Source organism: Pseudochaenichthys georgianus, chromosome 7, assembly GCF_902827115.2.
Source record: "Pseudochaenichthys georgianus chromosome 7, fPseGeo1.2, whole genome shotgun sequence".
NCBI classification, from domain to species: Eukaryota; Metazoa; Chordata; class Actinopteri; order Perciformes; family Channichthyidae; genus Pseudochaenichthys; species Pseudochaenichthys georgianus.
Window position 1 is genome coordinate 6,181,332 of NC_047509.1, and position 22,361 is coordinate 6,203,692.

General features: G+C 41.0%; 2 protein-coding genes across 2 annotated transcripts in view; both read right to left on the bottom strand.

Moving 5' to 3' along the window:
• The window catches only part of olfml3a (olfactomedin-like 3a), a 42,559-nt gene extending 39,032 nt beyond the window's left edge, over positions 1–3,527 (bottom strand). The window contains exon 1 of the mRNA XM_034086390.2: positions 3,264–3,527. The gene's annotated coding sequence lies outside the window, so the exon portion shown is untranslated. The remainder of the gene's footprint in view (positions 1–3,263) is intronic.
• Positions 3,528–10,051: 6,524 nt separating this feature from the next.
• The window catches only part of c1qtnf12 (C1q and TNF related 12), a 30,327-nt gene continuing 18,017 nt past the window's right edge, over positions 10,052–22,361 (bottom strand). The window contains exons 3-9 of the mRNA XM_071203713.1: positions 21,825–21,929; positions 21,556–21,667; positions 19,761–19,948; positions 16,776–16,884; positions 15,923–16,016; positions 12,070–12,148; positions 10,052–11,978 (exon numbers count right to left, since the gene is read on the bottom strand). Of these exons, the coding sequence (XP_071059814.1) occupies positions 11,880–11,978; positions 12,070–12,148; positions 15,923–16,016; positions 16,776–16,884; positions 19,761–19,948; positions 21,556–21,667; positions 21,825–21,929 (786 nt within the window). The 3' untranslated portion in view covers positions 10,052–11,879. The remainder of the gene's footprint in view (positions 11,979–12,069; positions 12,149–15,922; positions 16,017–16,775; positions 16,885–19,760; positions 19,949–21,555; positions 21,668–21,824; positions 21,930–22,361) is intronic.

Below are 22,361 nucleotides of genomic sequence, written 5' to 3' on the forward strand. Positions count from 1 at the left end.
ATATGCCACAGAGGCCGCTACTCTGTGGTATCTGTGGCAAGTACTTCCGGCATATGCCACAGATGCCACAACTTGCCGAGGCATCTGCCGCTGCTCAATGGGAGTTGCCACAAGATGCCAGAGTAAGAGAAGGTTTACTGTAGCTGCCACTCGCCTTCCGTGGCAAATGCTGCTATTTACACCCGTATGTATCGTGTAAAATGTCGCTGTTTAGGCATGACTTTAACGAACTGATCTGTACACAGGACTGATGATCTGTACACAGGGTTGGGTTGTAACGGAATACATGTAATGGCGTTACGTAATCAGAATACAAAAACAAGTAGCCTAACTGTATTCAGCTCGCGTTACATTTGAAAAACAACTAATCTGATTACAGGTACTTTCGTAAACCTGAAGTGAATACATTTTGGAATACTTGGAAAAGTTTCCTCACAAAATGTGAGGCCCCGCCCCCGCACGCAGATGAGAGAGAGATCTCTTTTTAAATATATTGAAAGTTAGAAACGGAGATGGTTCGATAAAACGTGCAAGATAACGTTTATGTAGCATTTCTTTATTGTTGAAATGATGACATTTCATAACGGGATAACATCAAAGTGAATGGCCTGCTGCTGCTGAAGGCATGGGGCAAATATAAGTCCTTTGCCTAATTTATAAAGTAAACCTTAGCATCTCACTAGCAGTGGCAACTGCAATCAGTTACAGCTGCCCTAAGTCCGCTGGCCAAGTCTAATAACACCAGTATACACGTTGGTGTGTCAATACAGATATGTATTTGTTAATTATTTGTCTTTACTAGTCATACACCTGGTTTATCGTAGCAAGCAGTGGAAACTCCCCTCAAGAAGCGACAATTGCCAAGGGCGTTGCAACCCTCACTCGCCAATATTTCATCATAAATATAGCACGTTTGTTTATTTTAGCAAACCATGCTCCAAGTAAAATTGAATAGAAATGATAATGTATAATCTTTCGGTGGCATCTGCCGGAAGTACTTGCCACAGATACCACGGAGTAGTGGCCTCTGTCACTACCCGATCCGTCCCCCTGCCCGATCGGTACTGCGCATGTGCGAGATGGTCCGCCATATTGGACAACTCCGGACGGCAACCCACGATGGACACTTGACACAGTGGCTTTTAGCAAAGCTCAAAAAATAAAACGAGAGAGAGATGAGTTATTGTTATTACAACGTGACTTCATTATTATTTAACAACTCTTTTTATGGGGTTCTTTTATTTGGGGTTAAGTACATTGTCAGAATAAGTGAGAAATGAATTTAACTTCTGTTAGACAGCTATCATACTGAATACATATTTACAGTGAATGTGTGCAAACATGTATGGCATATGGCTGTCTAACAGAAGTTAAATCCATTCCTCACTTATTCTGACAATGTACTTAACCCCAAATAAAAGAACCCAATAAAAAGAGTTGTTAAATAATAGTGAAGTCACGTTGTAATAACAATAACTCATCTCTCTCGGTTTTTCTTTTTGAGCTTTGCTAAAAGCCACTGTGTCAACTGTCCATCGTGGGTTGTGGTCCGGACTTCCGGACCATTTCGCACATGCGCAGTACCGATCGGGCAGGGGGACGGATCGGGTAGTGACAGCCTCTGTGGCAGATGCCGGAGGTACTTGCCACTGCCTGCAGATGCCACGAAATGAGCCAGGCCCTACTGACTTTTTGTTATCCATGGAATGCTCTTAACATCCCGTTAGCAATGAATACATTAAATGCTTTGACAATAAATACATAAAAAAAAGTCACCTGTGGAAGCCGTAGTACTGTAAAAAGCACGACCAATCATCTGAGCCGGCCGGGCTAAAGTAACTGGATGGCCTACCTGCCTGTCAGCCTTCCATCGGGGCACACATTTATCTCGTGCCCTCATTGGTCATGTGCGCGTTCGTGTGTGTTGGAGGAGGGGCTCTGTAAGGAAGTAGCAGATTTGTTCGGGTGGTGTACTTTCAAATTCTAGCGCACTCGAGCTGGTTTCTCCAAAGTGTTGTTATTAAAACTTAAAAGCAACTAAAATAATAAAGTAAAGTGGATCAAGATATGCCAGATGTATCTGTAAGAAGATAATGTTGAGCTTTAGTTAAATCAAGACATATAGAAACTGTCAGGTCTCCTCTAATAGTAGCCTACGTCATAAGAGCTGTAGTTTATTGTTTGTAGTAATTGGTCCAAACCCATGTTTTTCCCAGGTAGCAGTTACTCTAATCATGTCCTCCCTGCCTCATCACTCTGAGGCCCCTCAGCCCTCCAAACTCTGGAGCCTTATCGCTGCGGGGCCTTATCTTATCCCCATCATCGACCTCAGACTCGACACACCCTCAGACATGAGCTACCGGCCCTGGACATCACCAGATCTGCTGTTTTCATTCCCATGGGTCGTCCCGTCTCCTCCCCCCCAACCCACCACGCCTGAGTAGCCTCTGCTATCACTTGTGGAAAACATAATGAGGGATATTTGCCCTTATTAGTGTCAATAGTGGCTATTTAAGGCCTAATCATCTGTCATATGGGGAGGAGTATTACTCTGGATGTCTGCCATGTTCTCCATAATAACTGAGCTTAGTGCTGCTGTTGCATAAGCAGTGGGTGAAAAAGGATTCAAAAGTATTAATAGTACACTGTATAAGTAAAACTACTGCATTGAGAATGGTACTTAAGTATTAACTTGTGTTAAAATGTACTTAAAGTAAGGTGTAAAAGTAATCATTGCAGAAAAAAAGCGAATTAATTTGATGGTAGCCCACTCGTGGTTTTAGTTAGTTAAATATAATGTTGGATGGTTTAATCTTATCTTTAATAATCATATTTTAAAAGTGTTATCTTAGTATTGTTGGTCAAAATCTGAATGTATACAGTAACTAGTAAATCAATCTGTAAAATAAATGTAGTGGATTAAAAAAAGTGGCTTCCGAAATGAATTAGAGTTGAAGTATAAAGTAGTAGGCTATACAATGAAAATACCCGGGTAAAGTACCTCAAATGTACTTGAGTAAAGGTACTTAGTTACTTTCCACCACTGTGCATTAGGAACCCTGAGAACATACTGCTGTATAGCAATACCAAGTTTAAATAGATAGAAATTAGCCAGTGCCGAAAATACTTAATGTGTTTGAAGGGACAGACATGTAGGTCTAAAAAACTGATGTAAAAAAGCAGACTCCTTCTCCGTCTTATAACTCGGTTAAATCTAAACACACATACATCATTCACATATTTATAAAGTAATTGGGACTTACTCTTTCGGAAGATCTTGTGATATTCGATGTCCATTGCGAAATAACACCCTTAAATCCGCTTTAAAATATTTTTTAAAAAGGCGCTCCAACTCCAGAGATGTGTGGTATCAAAGTGGTCCAGTGATAGTTGTCTACATGAGTATAGGTAAATTGCAAACTGGAACTGCTAATAGATAATTCGGCATACATTTGATGTTGCCTTGTAAAGAAAGAACGGCCAAACAAAAGGGCCTAAATGTATTGCCCATATTGAGTTCAATGCAATATTATCCTACTTCCTGTTTACGTCCCCCAAAGCATGATGGGAAGTGTCCTTCCTAAACACAGATTTCGCTGTGTCCAAATGTGAAGACCCCTGGCTTAATCAGTAGCCTACAAGAATCCAAGTGATGATTTAACACGTACAAAACACTATTTCATTTTTATTTTATTGCCGGCTAAATGTTTGTTCTTGGCTTTTCTGTGTTCAGATTGGTAATTTCTAATTTGTGTGTTGGGAATGTAGTCTTGTTTGTTTGTTGTATGACTTCATTTTGTTCGTGTTATTTTGCTGTATGTTAGGACCCCCTGGAAAACGAGATGGTTCACCTCAAGGGGTTTATACTAAATAAATACAATTCAGTAAAGTGTAAAAATGAAAAGATACCCCTTATTCCCAGTATTTTTGCTCATCTAAGCTAACTGTCACTGGGTTTAGCCTCAACACAAACACGCACGCATGATAGTGGTACTCATCATCTCATTTTACTCTCTGCAAAAAAATCTAACATACGCATTCCCCAAAAATGTTAAATTATTCTTGTAACACACACAGACATAAGCAGTCTAGTGAGGCATGAGAGGAGTCACCACAAGGAGCAAAATAGGTCTCGGGTCTGCGTGTGCAATTGTCCCTAATTATGACAATGATTCAAGAGAGCTGCACATTCCAGTGCCTCTTATGGTTTTGCTGCTATGTGTCTTGGAGCCTGTGGAGCCATTAACACGATACCAATCTCACCAATGGCTCCAGTTTGGGCCTCCCACGGGCTCCTGAATGCAACCTGTCCAGCACGAGGGGATCCAAACATCCACCTCAACCCTCCCTCCCCTCTACACTCGCACACTTTTCTCCCCCTGAGGAGGTGGGCATCAGGACAAACAATCAATGCCAACGACAGATCCACGTCAGACAGAGCGTAATTATGGGAACAACGTTCTGAGAGATACTGTGTCATTAAAACCCACCGTCTCCACTCCAACTCCACCAGACTCTTTCCTGCTGCCTGCTGTGAGGAGTGTGTGTGTGTGTGTGTGTGTGTGTGTGTGTGTGTGTGTGTGTGTGTGTGTGTGTGTGTGTGTGTGTGTGCGTGCGTGCGTGCGTGCGTGCGTGCGTGCGTGTGTGTGTGTGTGTGTGTGTGTGTGTGAGAATGTCAAGCTGGACCAGTGTTTCTAACGTCTACCTTGTCCTCATTTAACTTTTTGTGTAATTGCGCCCGAGGTTGCTGAGTGAACCTGTATACGTGCAGAGATGTGGACATGACGGAGACACGAGACAGAAACCTTTTAGGAGCCATGCCTGACTGAGGGAAGCCACAATGGCACTTGACAGCTGCAATTTGAGAACTAAATTGCTGAAAATACTTACATGGCTGCTGTCTGATTTTAAAACCGCCCTGACAACATTGATGCAAGATCGCTCGGATGATGATGTGACACATTCCGTTTGCGTGGTTTTGGAAGTGCAGGTGAATAAGGGTAATATGACCTGTGTTTGTGGTGCTGTTTTTCTCTTGCGCAATAATTAAGCTGCTGAGCCAAACATTTCATGGAGAGGACGAAACAACAACCAGAAAGCAACACATGTGATTCAAATCTGTCTCTTTTCATTTAAAACACACTGACATTGTGACATTGTGATGACAGCAAAACAATCAAATGCAGCAATGGAAGAGGTAAGCAAGTAAATGTAGCAATACCACACTGTACACATACTGTGGATCCTTATCAAAGGGACCATACGGTATAAAGAGGTCCAGGAATGAGTCCTCGTATCCGGAAATGAGTGAGCCGTCTAACAATTCCAGTTCCCTTGTCGAAGTAAATGGAAAGGTGTGTGTCAGAAGCCTGAAATAAGATATGTGGTTAACACATGTTTAAAGGGGACCTATCATGCAAAATGCACTTGTTGATGTCTTTTATACATAAACATGTGTCCCCGGTGTGTCGGAACTAACGCAGCGTCAGAAAATAAACCCCTCTCTCTTTTCCTCCGTACCCAAATCTCTAAAAACGGGGGAACAACGGAGCTGATCCAGATTTGCGTCCGATATGACGTAATATCTGAAAGTTGCTATCAGAAACAATGCCCGACTGTTTTGGACGTAATATGGTCGGTGTTTACGTCAGCATCGCTAACACTCAGAGCTAACCTGTACTGGAGAGCATGTGTGTGAAGAAGCAGGAAGTAAAAAGGAACTCACCTTGTGGTGTAACCGGCAAGAGAGAAAGCCGTTGAGCTCCATACTGTTTCAGATCCTTGATAATCCATGATATGGCGTTTCATCACGGCAGCGTTTAGTTTAGACGGTAGCTGCCGGCTTGAATGGGTGATCTATTTGGTATTTTGTGCAAAACACTTCATAGACATGTTTGATAGACCTATGCTATGGCCTATAAATTGCATGATAGGTGCACTTTAAGAGATTTTAATGTTTTGTTTCATGACAGAAAATATGTCAGTAAATACCTCACTATTGAATGTCCAAAGTTTCATAGAAACGGTGGTTGCTAACAAGTGACTAAATCAGACTATTTCATCACTCAGAACATGAGTTTATGAACATTACCTTAGTGGTAAGCTCAGTGGTGAATATTAGCTTAGCGGTGGCGATGCTCAGCTATGCTCTGCGATGTGGTTTGTTTATAGCCTAACGTTAGCTTTTTACTTCTGGCTATTGCATTTACATTTTAAGTCATATCATATAAACAATGTTAAAAATGTGGAGATAATCCTGCTGAACTGTTTATTTTATTAGCTGTTTATTTTATTAGCTTTTCTTTTTTAATGCTTAATGTCTTTCATTTTTTGTAAAGCACTTTGAATTGCCTTGCGTTGAAAAGTGCTATATAAATAAACTTGCCTTGCCTTGAACAAAACCTGTGAGTATCACAAACATGTGTTTTTGCAACACAGCAACTGTTCTGCAATATTTCAAAATCCAATGGAAAAACCCCCATTGCTTTTTCTGTTAAGGGACCCCTTGCTGCCAGGTCTGCCTTCAAATCACTGCACCACAGCTATGATATTAGTGTGAAAAACAGCAAGTAATGAGCTCCACTGCTTTGCATTAATCTTTCATCTTCTGCTCCACTTGGGACAGTATCATAGCAACAGGTTTGTTTAGGGCCGCCGCGCTATCAGCAGGACTGCTCGGCTCTGTTTGGAGTAACTTAGGCTGCTGTGAAAAAATCCAAGGCATGCTAAAAACATAATATACAGGAGCTTGGCTAAGAGAGAGTCTCCCTGTCTGTTCCCTCCGCAGGTAGCCATGTTTGGAAGTGCTGACAAACAGAGAAGAAAGACAGAATGCATGGGGTCCGGGACGGAGGCTGGCCCCTCTCCAAAACGTCCCCTCCTCCTCATATTTGTGCTCCAACTATGGTCGCCTCTCATAACCAAGATTGATAGTGAGTTATAGCAAACTGTAGCACTTTTAATAATAAAAAGAAGTGATTTAGATTGAGTTCCCTTGGGTTTTTTGTTTGGGTGTCACGTGCAGTAGTGTGACCATGGGTGTGAAGTAACAAAGAAGATTTACTTAAGTACCATTTTGAGGTAGTTGTGCCTTACTTGAGTATTTACATTGTTTGCTACTTTGTACTTCTATTTAAAGGTAAATAGTGTACTTTTACTTCACTACATATATTTAATACCTTTAGTTATGATGCAGATTTGGATCCCACACTTCCCCTGCCTGAAACTTCTTCATTGGACTCCATTAGGCGCATTCACACTGCGGTACTTTTCCCACAAAGGTTCATGTGAACTTAGTTCATGATCGCGTTCACACCAAAAAGAGCCGGTACTAAAAGTAGTTCATGCAAACCTTTTTACCCCCTCGAAAGTCCCTGCTAGAGAGCAGGGACTTTCGAGAGGCTCTTTTTTGAGAAAAGAGCTATATTTCTGATTGGCTGGGCGGATTGCAAACCACGCCCCGTAAAACTCCCAAAAAGTTTTGTGAAGCCGCCATTTTATTATCCTCGCATTAGCATTATTAGCATTAGCATTAGTCCAGCGCAGAAACGCAGAGAGACTAACTTATGGCAACACAAAATAAAACATGGGAGCGGTGGAGATGAGGAGGTGTCGGCGTTCTGGCGATTTACTCGGAAGGCCAGTCCCCAACTCCGGGGACTTCCGGCCGGGGACTTTGGGCGGCAGTATACGCCGTGAAGTGGGTTGCGGCCTGCCAGTAAGCCCAAAGCAGAAGAAGAAGAAGTGACGTCAGCGGCTTCATTTGCCTAATCCACCCCCAGGGACTTTTTCCGGTGTCAACGTGATCTGTACTTAGTTCATGCAAACTAAAGAGTTCGCATGAACTAAGTTCGCATGAACCTTTGTGGGAAAAGTACCGCAGTGTGAATGCGCCTATTGTTTACTTCTGTAACAGTGACGTTACTATGTAACACTTCTATTGTCTAGCGCTCCAACACTAACACGCTAAGGGACGGGACATCTCTTAGCAGTTGACCAATCACAACAGAGCCGACCAGCTAACCAATCAGAGCAGACTGGGCTCTGGTTTCAGACAGAGGGTGAAAATAAAGGGCTTTTGGAAGATTAAAGCATGTAAACAGTAGAAGCACAACATTAAATATAGGGTGTTTCTCAATATCGAGTACGCTTGCTTGGTAGCACATGTCTTCCGAGTCACTTGCTTCAGAAGCGAGGCAAGAATAGTTCCTGACATTCGAAAAACAAAGAGTGGAACAGGCGAGCAAGTGTGCGTCATATGAGAGGCCCCGCCTTACATTTTCCACCACAGATTTGGGGAAATTGGTCCGTGCGCAAAGCATTGTGGGGATTTTAAGACCGCTGAGTCTACACATGTGGAGCCTCGAAATGTCTCCAAACGAAGTACGCCGGGCTCGGTAGAATTCCAAGTATGCTGGACATTGGAACAGTCCTTCGGCGGCACTCGATGACGTAGTATGCTTGAGATAGTGGCTCTGGAGCAGCTTTCCTCGACATTGAGAAACACCCCTGGACCTGAAAATTGAGCGAAATAGCACCTTTAAATGCTAGATCTGAGTACTTCTACCACTGGTCACACGTGTGTCAAATTAGTGACATTTAGCGCTTCTCTCCCTTTGTTTCAGCGACGCTGCTACACAGGATTTGTTGCTAAAACCCATCTCCCAATGACTCACTGAGGTAGAGGAATCTCATAATTAAGGCCTCATTAAAGCAACACAGCACGTTGCGCTATGTTGGTTTACAGGGCAGACAGAACCTCAAAGATTGACAATGGGGCTATTCATAATACCTCACTTCTCCGAAAGGAAAAGAGAAAAGCAAGTTGCTCTTAGCATTTCGGCAGATGTAATTGCAATCACTCAGCTTGTCTGATGCTGATAATGGGGCGATGGGAAATTCCTGTCAGAGTCGTGGCGCAGGGTGGTTTCGCAACCACTTTTGGCAGGCTTTATGTTCCACTGCAGGGCAGCGAATGCGTTACGGCATGCTCACATAGCTGTCATTAAACACATTTTGGAAGAAAAAAACATAAGACAATCAAAACTTCTGGAGCAATGAAAAGGCAAATATTATGTAAACGTATATATCGTCTGTCATCCCTGCGCTGTTCAATGTTGAAAGACTGCAGCTCATGGGGAAAGAAGGAAAGTGAATATGCTTTAGTCTTACTGTACTGTATGTACACTATACATTCTGGCTGAGCTATTTTCAATGTCTTTATTTTCAAAAAAAATCTCATGACTGGTTTATGTGAAGCTTTGGGGCAATTAGAACACATAATAACTGGTACCTAAAAATGTTGGCAGCTCATTTAAAAATAAAAACAAGTAATGTTTGTTTTCCAAATGTTGGCTTTTCAGAAAGCAGCCCCCTTCCCTTCTGAAATGTGTGCTACAGTAGGTTGCTGAAATAGCACGTGGGTGCAACGTTCTTGTGGTGTGTTTTTGGGTACAGTATGTGACAGTTGGCATCCCAGCAATGCTTCCATGAGAAGGCATTCATGCAGTGATGCTAACAAGCTAATTTGACTGGCTGGACAAGCATTTATGCAATAAAGTCCTCCTTATTACTGCTGTAGAGACCACCCAGGAAACAATATTAAAATCTCCAAAGAGGAGCATTAAAGTGCCATGTACTGGACTTCGCTGTGTTGTGATGGACAACAGCTATTCAGTTTTAATTAAAATAGAAACCTGAGAAATACTTGGATAAAAGGTCATTGCTATTTGATTTGATTCCCTGGACATGCCATGCAGTTTTCATTACAAATACCAAGATGTTTTAGTAATATTTCACAGATTGTCATGAATTCCCTTGGCAGTCTGCCAGATTTTGAAAAGGAATTTCAGGTATTTCACAATTCAAATGATGCCACGGGGAGCATTTTGTTCAACTCCAGGGGATGTTTTCATAAATAAATCAAAGTTACCAAAAGAAAAACAATGAAATGAAGGTTAATTACTCCCCCAGAGATAGTGATGATATTAGAACAGGCAGTTCACATATTAAAGAGACCAACATTTTACATTTAAAAAAGTTTAATCTCCAAATTACAGCATAGTATGGGTAATACAAAAATAGCAAAAAGATATAATTTTATTTTTATACAATAATCTGGTTTTTCAGGAGTCCACGAGAGTTTCAATCAACAAGTGATTCATACATTTCCTTAGGATATAAATACCATATCAAATGTCACTGCTTTCAATGATACCTGTGTATTAGTTATTATAAATTACAAACATCTATATGACAAGAATTGGATAAAATACAAAAAATAAAACAGATGATAAATGATAGCAAAGAATACTGTAAAAATAATCTTAAAGTAAAAAAAAATGTTCTCTTTCAGCTCTCTCAGTAAATGTCACTTGATCTGTCGGACACATTTAAACAAAACGAAAGCCATACTCAGATTATAGCAGGAAAACTGTTGCATGTGCCACCGCCATGAAAGGCTCCTGTACTGTATGTTGTGTGAGCTTTTGGAGGATGTTCAAAGTTACAATTTGGTGAACGCCAATTGCCGCTTACCTACTTCAACCTTTTCAGAAGTGTCAAATTACAATAGATATCACCGCACGGAGACAAGACAAAACAGACATTTGCTTGGTGAAATATAAGCATTCACACAAATCATTGTTTGAGTCTACGAAACACAGCAATCTAGTGCTAACAACACCAGCATTGTTTAGTAAAGCGAGACTTGGACTTCTGGACTTTGTCAGAACACATTAATACACACTAATGTACTGCATGCTGAATACCCATTCTTAATGTACTGCATACTGCCATCATGAAATCGCCATCATTACAATCTACCACATGGACGCTTTGCAAAGTCTAAAGGGCCAGTTGAGTATTTCCAGTAGGCTCAGGTCTCATTATCAGAAGACGCACCACACATTACGCAATACCTTTGTTTTTCCGTTGCAATGTGAATACGCCATTATCGTCTACAGTCATGCTAGCATCTCTTATTTGGTCACACTCGTTTTCAATGTTCTGCTTGTATAATGTTAACCATCTTAGTCTTTTAGCAAGCCTTACCGCTTATTCTTCCTGAGCAGGACATGAATGTCGGTACCAGAATGTGTGGCCTACTATAGTTCTAGTGAAGACAGGAGGATTCATCCTCTTGTGATCATGAATGTCAGGCTTACAAAATGTCATTGCGATACATGCACAAGCTGTGAGATACTTTGGTGTGAACGACTGCCATTGCCACGGTGTTAGCATGGCTAAAAATGAAGGTATAGTTATATTAAAAATATGTAATAATTACATTTGTGGGACAACATCTCATTGAGCCGTATTTTCTCTGTTGAGTATGCTTCCATGGTCCAGTGTACTCACAGTCTATGTACCAGATAACATCTATAAATGTGAGATTTAATCCATGATTAAAAAGAACAAGAATGTGTACCTAGATCATGTAGAAAAAGCATTAACATGTCCACTATACATTAAACACAAATGTACTTTCTAGTGTTCCCCAGCTCTTCCTACATCTATCCAGGGAACATTAATAACATTGATAGTTGGCTTACTGCAAAGGTCTTCAACAAGCACGATAACACACACTGTTACAGACGTATTCACGGCTTATTTTCAGGTTATTGGTGAAGTCCTCAGGGGAGTGGCAGTGTCGCACTGTGAAAAACCAACTCAGTCCTTGAGTTCTTCACACTGTCCTCTCACCATCTGACAAGCAGTCAAGTCCATGTCAGCCTCGCTTCCTTCCTTCAAACCTCCCCTGTGGTTTGGTTCTGTGTGATGGTGCTCTTAAGCAGTCCGTTGAAATACAAATATAAAAAGACAAAAATAAATTGGCAGCAGTGGAATGGCTTGGATTAGCCACTGTTCATGTTACGGGGCTATACACCAAGCAGCATGCCCATAAAATCTGAACCGTTCTGTATTGTGATTGAAGCGCCGGCTGCGTTGTCCACAAATATGGAGGTGTACTGCCCGGCCTGCAGAGGAAATGAAACACAACAGTGATGCAGACAAGATTACACAAACACAGATATTCAATGTTGATGTGTTGTTACGTGTGCTGCTCACCTGAAGCTCCAGCAGCCCCTGAACGCTGACAGTAAATATCTTGCTGTTACTTTCTAAGCCAACAATCATCTCCAAGGAGCTGCAATCACAAAGAGAAGGACATTTTGATGTTCATTTCGTGTTTTACAAAAAATATGAGACACATTTTCTATCGTCAAGAACTTGCTTTGTCTCTATTCAGATACTTCCCTTGAACAAAGTCAAATCACACACGCCTGCTGTACCCTTACCGGAAGTGACGAGCGCTAGCTAGTGAGCAAACTGTACCAAATCATTATAGACAGCTCAATTAACACTATACAAATGACAATAGGTTCTTATCAACACCAGTATCGTCAACCCAGTCTCACGGCATTTCGTGTTATAGTAACGAAATTAATGTAATCTATTGATTCGTGTTCACTGACACGATTTCCGTTTTTTTTCATGTCACAAAGAACGATTTAAAAGCAATGTATTTCTATTGGTAGTATGTTTCGTGCCTGCACCACGTCTTGGAAGACGTGGTGCTTCTGTGTGGTTCATAAAAACATTTTCTTACTCAATATCTTACCCTAAGCCTTTTATTTTAAATTGTATAATGTCGGAGTTTTCTTGCCGCCCGTGAGGAAAATAAATGGCTCAGAGCCTCAGAATACTGAAATCTGTATTTTTGGTTATTTTTTTTTTCCTTCTAATTTGTTATTATTTGGTGCAGGCACGAAACATACTGTACTACCAATAGAAATACATTGCTTCTAAAATCGTTCTGTGTCAGAATACTGAAATCTGTATTTTTTTCAATCTGTTTTTCCTTCTAATTTGTTATTATTTACATTGCTTTTAAAATCGTTCTGTGTGACCCGAAAAAAATTGCGACATCGTGTTGGTGAACACGAATCAATAGATTAATTTCGTGACTATAACACGAAATGCCGTGAGACTGTGTTGGTATAGTGGTACATAACTCAAATAGTATAAATATAACCCATATATATATATCTTATATTCGTATACTGCTGTGTTTACCGAAGCAACCGCAATTGTGAATGGTTGTGTAACTTCTGTTAGGCAGCCAAGATATTGATAGTGTCCAGCTTTTCAGAATCAACTTTTCGACCATTATGAGTGCACCATCAGGGTCATGCAACACATTTCGCTATATTTTTGGATGCACCAATGCCCTCAAAACAGCAAATATTAGTCAAGAAGTACGCAATGTGAGACCCAGAACTTGTTTAATTGCTCATTTTAAAGACATCTTCCGACATAAGAAATATGCTTAATTCCTTTATTACTCAGAATTGAATGAGAAACACATTTTTCACATAAAATTGACTGTCACGTCTTTAGAAATAAAAAGCTACTACAAGCAGCTTACCAAATTAGCTTAGCACAAATACATGAAATGGGAGATAAAGCTAGCCTGCCTTATTGTGTATATACGAATCCGCAGTGAAACCTCACCAAATAAACGTTATATCTCTATTTACAAACTTTGGGCGGAACACATAACACTGTGTAATTGTGACAGAGCAGTGCTAGCTGCTTACTGCTGTTCCAGTCCTTATGCTAAGCTAAGCTAACCAGCCCCAGCTTGTAGCTTATATTGAGCGTATAAACATCACAGTGGTATTTTTCTCTAACTCTCAGCAAGAAAGCCTCCCAAATGCTACTTTTCTTGATCAACCCTCTGCCCTCAGAGCCTGTAAGGATGGTTGTAACATTTCAACAGGCTTTAACCACACAGGGAGAGCCCTGGCTCCTGTTAAGTGGAAAATGGTACATTTTTATGGCAAATCAATCACGTTGGTCTTCACTCCAACTGCCATCACAATGAGCCTCATTTCACATTCTCTGCATTTTCATGTGTGGGAGGGCGAGACTTTCTGGGGCTTTGGCTCGAAATAAGTAAAAGCCAAGGACTCTTTTGGGTTAGGTAAGCCATCATAAGAATAGTATGTATATGTTCCCGTAATTGTACCAAGCTAGCAGAGAGGCTGTGGAGATCTGCAGAGTCCAGGGGAGACTTTAGGGAGCAATTCATTTTTGCAGTTTTCACTGACTTTATGTAAATAGAAATATTGGAAAGAACTCAAAACCTTCCTCCACTGGATTTGCACAAGTAGAAATGCTGTATTAGATACCTCATTATCTCCCTCTCACATCCCAATAAGGGCATTTTACTGCGCTGCTGCCGAATAAAACAGGCTGCCTGAAGAGTCAAAGGTGAGTCTGTAAAGATTAGTTAGGCGACAGGGACGAAGGATCCAAGTGAGAGGACATTTCCTTTAAAGACCTGCTCTGCTTTTATACAGGAAATGCCAAACTGGTTCCACACAAACTGTTACAAACAACACCTTTAACAGCTCATAAATACTGGAGACGGTCAAGGCAGCATTGAACACCAATCAATTATGTGTCACACAGGGAAAGTAAACAATTTGTCAGAATAAAAATGTCAAGAAAGTGTAGTTGTTGGGGTCCAAGATCAGTTGTATTAACTTTTAGTGGTAAAAGGTTAAATGACTGAGCGGCTAAAGCCATGATCAATGAAAAGCACATGGTTACAAACTATTAAGGTAAGTGTGAGTTAAAGTATGAATTATTGTTTGATTCTAGAGTTCATAAGCCTATTTACAGTGGTTACAATCTACTTTCATTGTCAACTAAGGTTTTATTTACACGAGGCTATATGCACGTTCACATTGTCGCTCAAAATCATCGGAAAATATATCAGAATGGAGAGCTGCAATGAAAACTTAAAAAGATATAACAGAAGAAAGCAACACTTTTGCTGTAGACTAAGATAGTTACTCATATTACAGAGCTCTATATGATGCATCACATTTTCAAAGTATTCATTCAAGAATTGCATTAGCGATAGCGCTGTCCCATAAGGAAGGATACGTAGGAATAAGTTTAGCTGTTTATTTTAACGACTCAATTCACCAAAAGGATGGTGATGAGCAAAAGGTGTTTCTTAAAGCCGACTTCATTCAAAAACCCTAAGCATAAACTTGTCAGAACAAGATTAAAACTGTAGCGATATTAACCGTGGCAATCTACGGTTTAACAGTGTCACCGCCGTAACATTACTTTGCTAAACTCATTGCGTAGTACACCCATCTGGATAACTACAATAGAAACCAGGATCATTTGGCCGTTGGTACAGAACCAGGGTGTATGCAGGGATCCTGAAGTCAGATGTAAGACCTTTTTTAAGACCCTTTCCTTTCCACACATTTTAAGACCTCATCGCCACTTGGAGTTCTAACCGGTTACCTTGGCGACACACTTTACCTCACATTGACTATATACAGTATTAATTGTCCTTCCTCCTTATCTTCCTACCGTTTGGACGCAAACTTGCATTTCCCCATAACGATGTTGCTTAGCAACCGGCGTAAACGGACCGTCGCGCGCTATCAAGCAGTGAGCGCGCGATGTCCTGTTCAGATGACGTCAGACCCAACGGGATGCCATCAATAAACTACACAGAATCACACTACACACCTACGCCATGATTACATTCAGGCAGACTGTAGAACACAACCTCTCTGGACAATTTATATACTTATTGAAAACAAGCTACAAAATGTAACACCTTGGAAAATGCCGTTTAATACTTTTTAATAGCCTTAATTTTCGCTAAATTGATTTATCAACTTGTAATACTTGTTAAGACCCCGCGGACCCCCTGTGAACATAGAGGCTGAGATGTTGATGAGTCAAGATGCACACAGATAATCGACACCTGATACTGTGAACATCGTGTGTTTGCATGGAGAAGAATAGCCGGGTGTACCATGCACCCAAATAAGATCAGGTTGTCGTGTGCATGTGGAGACACTGAATGGTACAAAATACCTACGTGTATCTATGGCAGAGTGATTCAATGCAGATCAGCACCCGAACATTATCCCTGGCCTTCAGCTGACTCTTGCTCCTCTTCACCTCGTTGTGGTCTGCAAGGAGAGACACATGTTCACAATCACATGGAGAGAATGTCTCAAGCATTGCTCACAACAAATATATCCCGTTTAAGTAGCCGCAACTGAAACCCCGCAGCTGAACAGTCCAATCTCAGTAACTTGACACAACAGGCCTGTCAAACTTTGCTTTTTTCTGTGTCCTGATCTGGATATTTATATTTTTCAGTTTTTCCAAATCCGATAAAGTAAAAGTATAAGGCGTCGATTAAACTGCGATAGTTTACTCCAATATAAGCTGCAGTTGTACAGCTACAGTAACTAGCGTCTTCGCTGTAGTAACCTTGTTTAAATGTTTGGACATCATAACATTTGCCTCTTCTTTCAATAAAAGCTCATATTTTCTTCATTGTTCCTCATCATACTTTTAAAATAGGAATAACTCGCTTTACACGCAAAACAAAAACAATGCAGTTTATTTACATATCTACTAAATCAACATTCAATTGGTGAAGATGTTTCACTTTTTGCATGGGACATGTAGCTTTAACCCCAGTTGTCATGCATGTCTCATGTATGTAGCTGTCAAGCATATTTAAGATCCTTTAAAAAGGGTTGTCATTTTAAACCTGGTCAGATGGAAATGTTAAAAGTCAGACATAGACAGCGTAAAAACACTGTTTGCCTATGATGCACAAATTACGCCAATTAAGGACTGTTTCTTTCCATTTTCAGACCCTTATTTCCTTTGTATATGTCCTGTAATACTCCATAAAGACAGTGACTGTGACTTACCAATGTGGACGTTAGCAGAGAACTGGTAGATCCCAGTGATGGGAGCCGTGAATCTCCCGGTGGACTGGTCCATCCCCAACCCTCTGAGGAACGCTCCTTTAGCCGGAGGCTGAAAGCACAGAGACATGAAGTTAATATGTTTACATTTCAGAGTGTTAATTCATTCTCTGAGAGCTAATATGGCGGCCTGGCTAACTACCTCGTCAGCTACAGTTCACCAAGTAAGCTTCAACTATTTCCTCGTTTACATTACATTGCATTTAGCTGATGCTTTTATCCAAAGCGACTTACAATAAGTACATTCGACCAGGAAGACACAACCTTGAAGAAAACAGAATCATATAAGTACATCAGGTTTCATAGAGCCAAGCATTTCAAGTGCTACTCAACTGGCTATAGATAAGCCAGTCCTTTATTAGTATATAAGCGCTCTGTTAGCAGTTCTTTACCCTGAATCAGAATCAGAATCAGAATCAGGTTTATTACCAGGTAAGTTTACACGTACGAGGAATTTGACTTGATGTCATGGTGCATACATAAAAATGTCATTAAAAAATATTAAGAAATAATACAAAATATAGCAGTATTTACATAAAATATGGAATAAAAATCGGCAGTAATAAAAGAAAACAGATATTTTGTACATTGTGTGCATTGATGTAATACATAGAATGGTTTAGTTTGACCCAAATCAAGTGTTGGTAAAAACCATTAAAGACTGAGTCAAGTGTAGTGAAATATCATGCAGTGGAAATTCTGCAAATGTCACCAAGCTTATGGAACCGATTTGGTGAAGATGTACCTCCTTTTTCTTTAAATATGACTCTGCAAAAACATGTACGTATCCCTTCCAAAGCCATATGTACCACGCTTGTACGAACAAAGTGCCGTGTTAGCATGTTAAACCGTTCGGAAAAGCCTAATCCTCCCTCCTGAAACCATGACAGCCCATCCCAACGGGGCATAGTTCTTCCACTACAGCATGCCGTTTCAAACAGTGTCTATTTCTGTCCTCTCCACACTTTATTCCAAGTCAGAGACAGAGTGCCTTTTGTACGCTGCCCAGAAAGTGATGTGTATAATTGAAAAAGTAGATATTTGTATCCAGAGAGCCAGTCTGGGTCTCGGAGAGGCAGTGCACGCTTTGCCAGTGCCAGTTACCAGAGAGGGGATCATCCTCTCGTAATTCCCCCACATGCAGACTAAGCGATGATTACCAAACACTCGCTCTTTCAAGCACACTTAGGAGAGAGAAGCAAATGGGTCAGAAACAAAGCGTGAAACCATGCTGAAGCAGGATTAGCCAAAACCTTTCTTTTTCTACCAACGCTGAACTGGTTCTTAAAGAATAGAATATATCTTTATTGTCATCATACAAAGTACGACGACATTTCTTTGGCAACTCTCACTGCAGTAAAAAATAGACACAAATAAATATATGAATAAATAAGAGTAGTAGCGATTAACGACAAAATGCAATGTCATAGTGCATATTTACCATTTCTAACTGTGTGTTGTTCACAAAGGGTTATAGTAACTAAAGGAAGTCAAATAGCCATACATATTTCTAAATAGTAGTGGTTGCAGTCTTTGAGGGGCGGAGGTGTGTTTGTGAATGTTCACAGTTGTTTTAATGTGCTCTGAGGTTAAACATTTACTTGGTGGTTTCAATTCAAACGCACTGTCTGGAAGTTCTGCAGCTCCACCAGAGTGAAAATAAGGAGCCCCTCCCCACGCCCCTCTGAGAGAGATTTGGTTAGAAAGAACTAGAGATGTCCCGATCCGATCACGTGATCGGGGATCGGAGCCGATCACGTGATTTTCAAAAGATCGGAATCGGGAGAAAAAAATCGGGGATCGGGATTTTTTTACATTTTCTTTTTATTAATATTTAATGTTACAAAACAAAAATGACCATGTTCACGTCTTAAAGTCATCCTGAGGCCTTAGTTTTGGTTTAAAATTACACAACATCATGTATGTGTTGCTTTCTTTGGGCTTGTTTTCAGACCTGGTTGCTTATTTCTCTGAAATCTGGCAACAGAGTGGGCGCAGTGTCTAATAGTAGCAACAAGCTAACGAGAGGCTACGGTCAGCTGGTGACTCGGGAGTCGGGACAGAGAAAATGTCAGGAGTTTGGAAGTATTATAAAATTGAAAGCGAAGGCAGTGTAACAGCCAGATGCAATGTTTGCAAGGCGGAGGTTCCGCGTGGTGGAAAGAACAGAGCTACGTTCAACACGACCAATCTAATACGCTACCTGAGAAACAAACAACAACAACACGGCGAGTACACAGCGGCCACTCGGGTAACGGCACTGAAACAACCGACACTTTCAGAGACTTCTAAAAGGAAAGAGAAACTGCCCCAGAACAGTGACAAGGCCAAACAATAACAGCCAAGATAGCTGAATGCATCGCGTTGGATGACCAGCCGTTATCTGTTACCTTTTTTCTCTCTTAATGCATTGCATAAAGATCGGATCGGGAAAAATTGGTATCGGCAGATTGTCAAAATCAAATGATCGGAATCGGATCGGGAGCAAAAAAAGGTGATCGGGACATCCCTAGAAAGAACACCATGGTGCTCTAGGAGGAAATGCAGGTGATAAGATGGGGGGGGGGGTTACCTTGGTTGCTGATTGGCTAATGGTTAGACAAGCCAAAAAAATCGTTATGACATCATAAAGTAGCCAAAATCTGATCAGCTCATTTTCAGACAGGGTTTTATAGAAATGGATCAGGACAAAAAAGAGAGAGAATCTTTGTTCCTGAAACTTTCAGAGTCTCTTTCCACAGAGGGGACACATGTTGATGTAGAAGAGACATGAAGAAGAGGGGACACATGTTGATGTAGAAGAGACATGAAGAAGAGGGGACACATGTTGATGTAGAAGAGACATGAAGAAGAGGGGACACATGTTTATAGAAGACATGAACAAGTGGATTTTGCATAATACTGTAGGTGACCTTTAAACAAACGTACTGTCTGAAAGTTCTGCAGCTCCACCAGAGTCTTCTTGTCGACCACCACGGGTCCTTTGAGCTTGCAGTGGAAAGCCTCCTCGATCCTCCGGTACGAGGTCATCCCCTCCAGCGTGAGCAGGGCTGTGGGGAGCTGGCTGGGGCTCGCCTGCCTCTCCAGAGACGCTGCTGCTCGCCTCTCTGTGGCCTCTGACAGAAACACATCCACGTTATTCTACACTCGATGAGTTAATGTTGGGAAAATACTGAATGTACTCTTCCAATATCAGAGTACACATGATAACAAAAGCCGGATACGTAACAGGATGTATGATTAGAAGAGCATCAGGACTAGGATAGACATATGACAAGCATGCTCATCTCTGAGGTGGAGCTAATCTGAACTAAACATTGAATACTGCTTTCTATTCCTCCATCTTGTGACTGTGTGACTCCCTCTGTTGGATATCAGCATGTGAAGGACACTGCTCAGGAACTAGTTGATGCTCTGTATGTGATGACTACTTCCATTGGGGAGAGGATCACAGATACATGGGTCCTGAGGTTGAAGCTCAAGCTGTTGATGAGTGATATTTTCCTAACAGTTAACATCGATTTTATTCGATAATATGGTGAAATGTAGATTCGATTAGACTTTATTCCAATTGAGTTCTGGGACAATGAAATATAGTAAGCATCTAGCCAGAAATGCGTGAGAAGCTTTAAAGGTCCCATGTCATGGCCATTTCTACTGATCATAATTCCATTGGTGAGGTCTACTAGAATAGATTTACATTGTTCAATGTTCCTAACTCACATTGGTTTCTCAGCATCTCTGTAAATATTCACTCTCTGTCCTAAACGGCTTGTTGGAGCTCCTGCCCCCCCCTCCCTGTGAGCCCTAGTGGCCGTCTGCGAAACAGCGAGACACAGCAAAACCCAGCCCGGAACACACACACACCCACAGCCTGGCTGCGAGCCTCGCAACGTCCCACCGAGTGTGTGTGTGAGGAAGTCCGCGGATTGGTCAAAACGTAACGGCTCCGCAGATTGGTTAATTTGGACCAGTCTGCGGAGCCGTTACGTTACGTCACTATACCGGAAATACGTCACTATACCCAAGAGGTAAACAATGGAAAAAGATAAATGTCCAACGAGGCGTTCTGGGGCAGCACAGACAGGTATTTTCTGTGTCAGAGTTTTACTCGCTACAGGGTGTACTTTGAGGGTTTGTGACTCTGCAGACCGTTCACATGCAGAAAAAGCTACATAACACAGGGGGACGGTAATAACCGGAAAAGCATGACATGGGCCCTTTAAAGTGCAGTGCAATGTATAGGTATAAGTGTCTAAATACGAGATATATACAAAAGTATATACAGAATGAGTGTAAAATGTATAATATAGACACTTACAAGGTGAGTTAAAATGTGGAGGACCTATATGTGGTAATATTTAACTGAAGGATTGTGTTAGCATTTAGCACTATGCTAGTGTTGGCGTGTTAAATAGGGCTTTGGAAACCATATTTACATGTCGTTGTTGTTGTTGTTGTTGTTGTTGTTGTTGTTGTTGTTGTTAAGTCAGAAGCAAAGAGAAAGTATGAAGGAGGACACAAGAAGGCAAAGGATGGAAATCTTCATGAAATATGTTGACACTTTTATAAATAATGTGAAAGAATATAAGTGAATATTAATACGTGTCAGACATACATGTGGTAGACATACATGTGCACATCCATACGTTTAAAACTGAAGGTTATAAATGGATGAATGAGCCGACTTGTGTCTGGGTTTGAAAAATGAACAAATGTCTACCTTTAATCATGTCTTTGAACTCCTGCAGAAGGACTTCCTGGGTCACCTCAGCTCCAGGAGATCCAGGAGGTCCCTGAGGGCCGGGAGGACCAGGAGGACCAGGGGGGCCGGGCTAATGGAGGGAAAACATTCAAAACATTGTCATGCATCCAACTCAATCTCAAAATCACAATGTCTTATTTACCAATCACTGCAAAGTACCAACGGTCATTAATCATGTACACTTGTTTGAAAAACGGCAAGACACACAATCAATCTCTTGGGTTTACCAGGGGTCGTTTGCGTTTGCGACACTTTCCAGGAAAGTTGCCAACAGGTCTTTTAACAAAGTCCATCCATGATCCCAGTGGATCCACTCGCTGGTTGTCAGAAACCTGCAGCAGAGAGGAAAACCTCAGAGTTAATCATAGAGTGAATAGGAAAATATGAGCATAAATCGATTTCAAGGACATTCAAAGTATAACCAATAATGAAGGCATTTATTTTAATCAAACTTTTTATGGCTGTAATAAAATAAATAAGACCCAATAAAAAAAAGGCATGTCCCGTTATTGGAAGGCAAGATTTTAATAACCAGGATGAGGACTACAGCCATCAGACTGGGTTCTTATTCAATAATTACAGCTTTTAAAATACACATCCATTATGAGTTGTATTTCTTAATAACTTTGCCCAACTGAGGCTTGATGCAAAGGAACGTATTTACAAATCATTTCTTCCTTCTTCCCACTATCATTGGAAAAGTCTTGCCTTAAGATACAATTAACTGGTGCCAGACTCTGAAGAAGGTCACACAAGGAAACCTC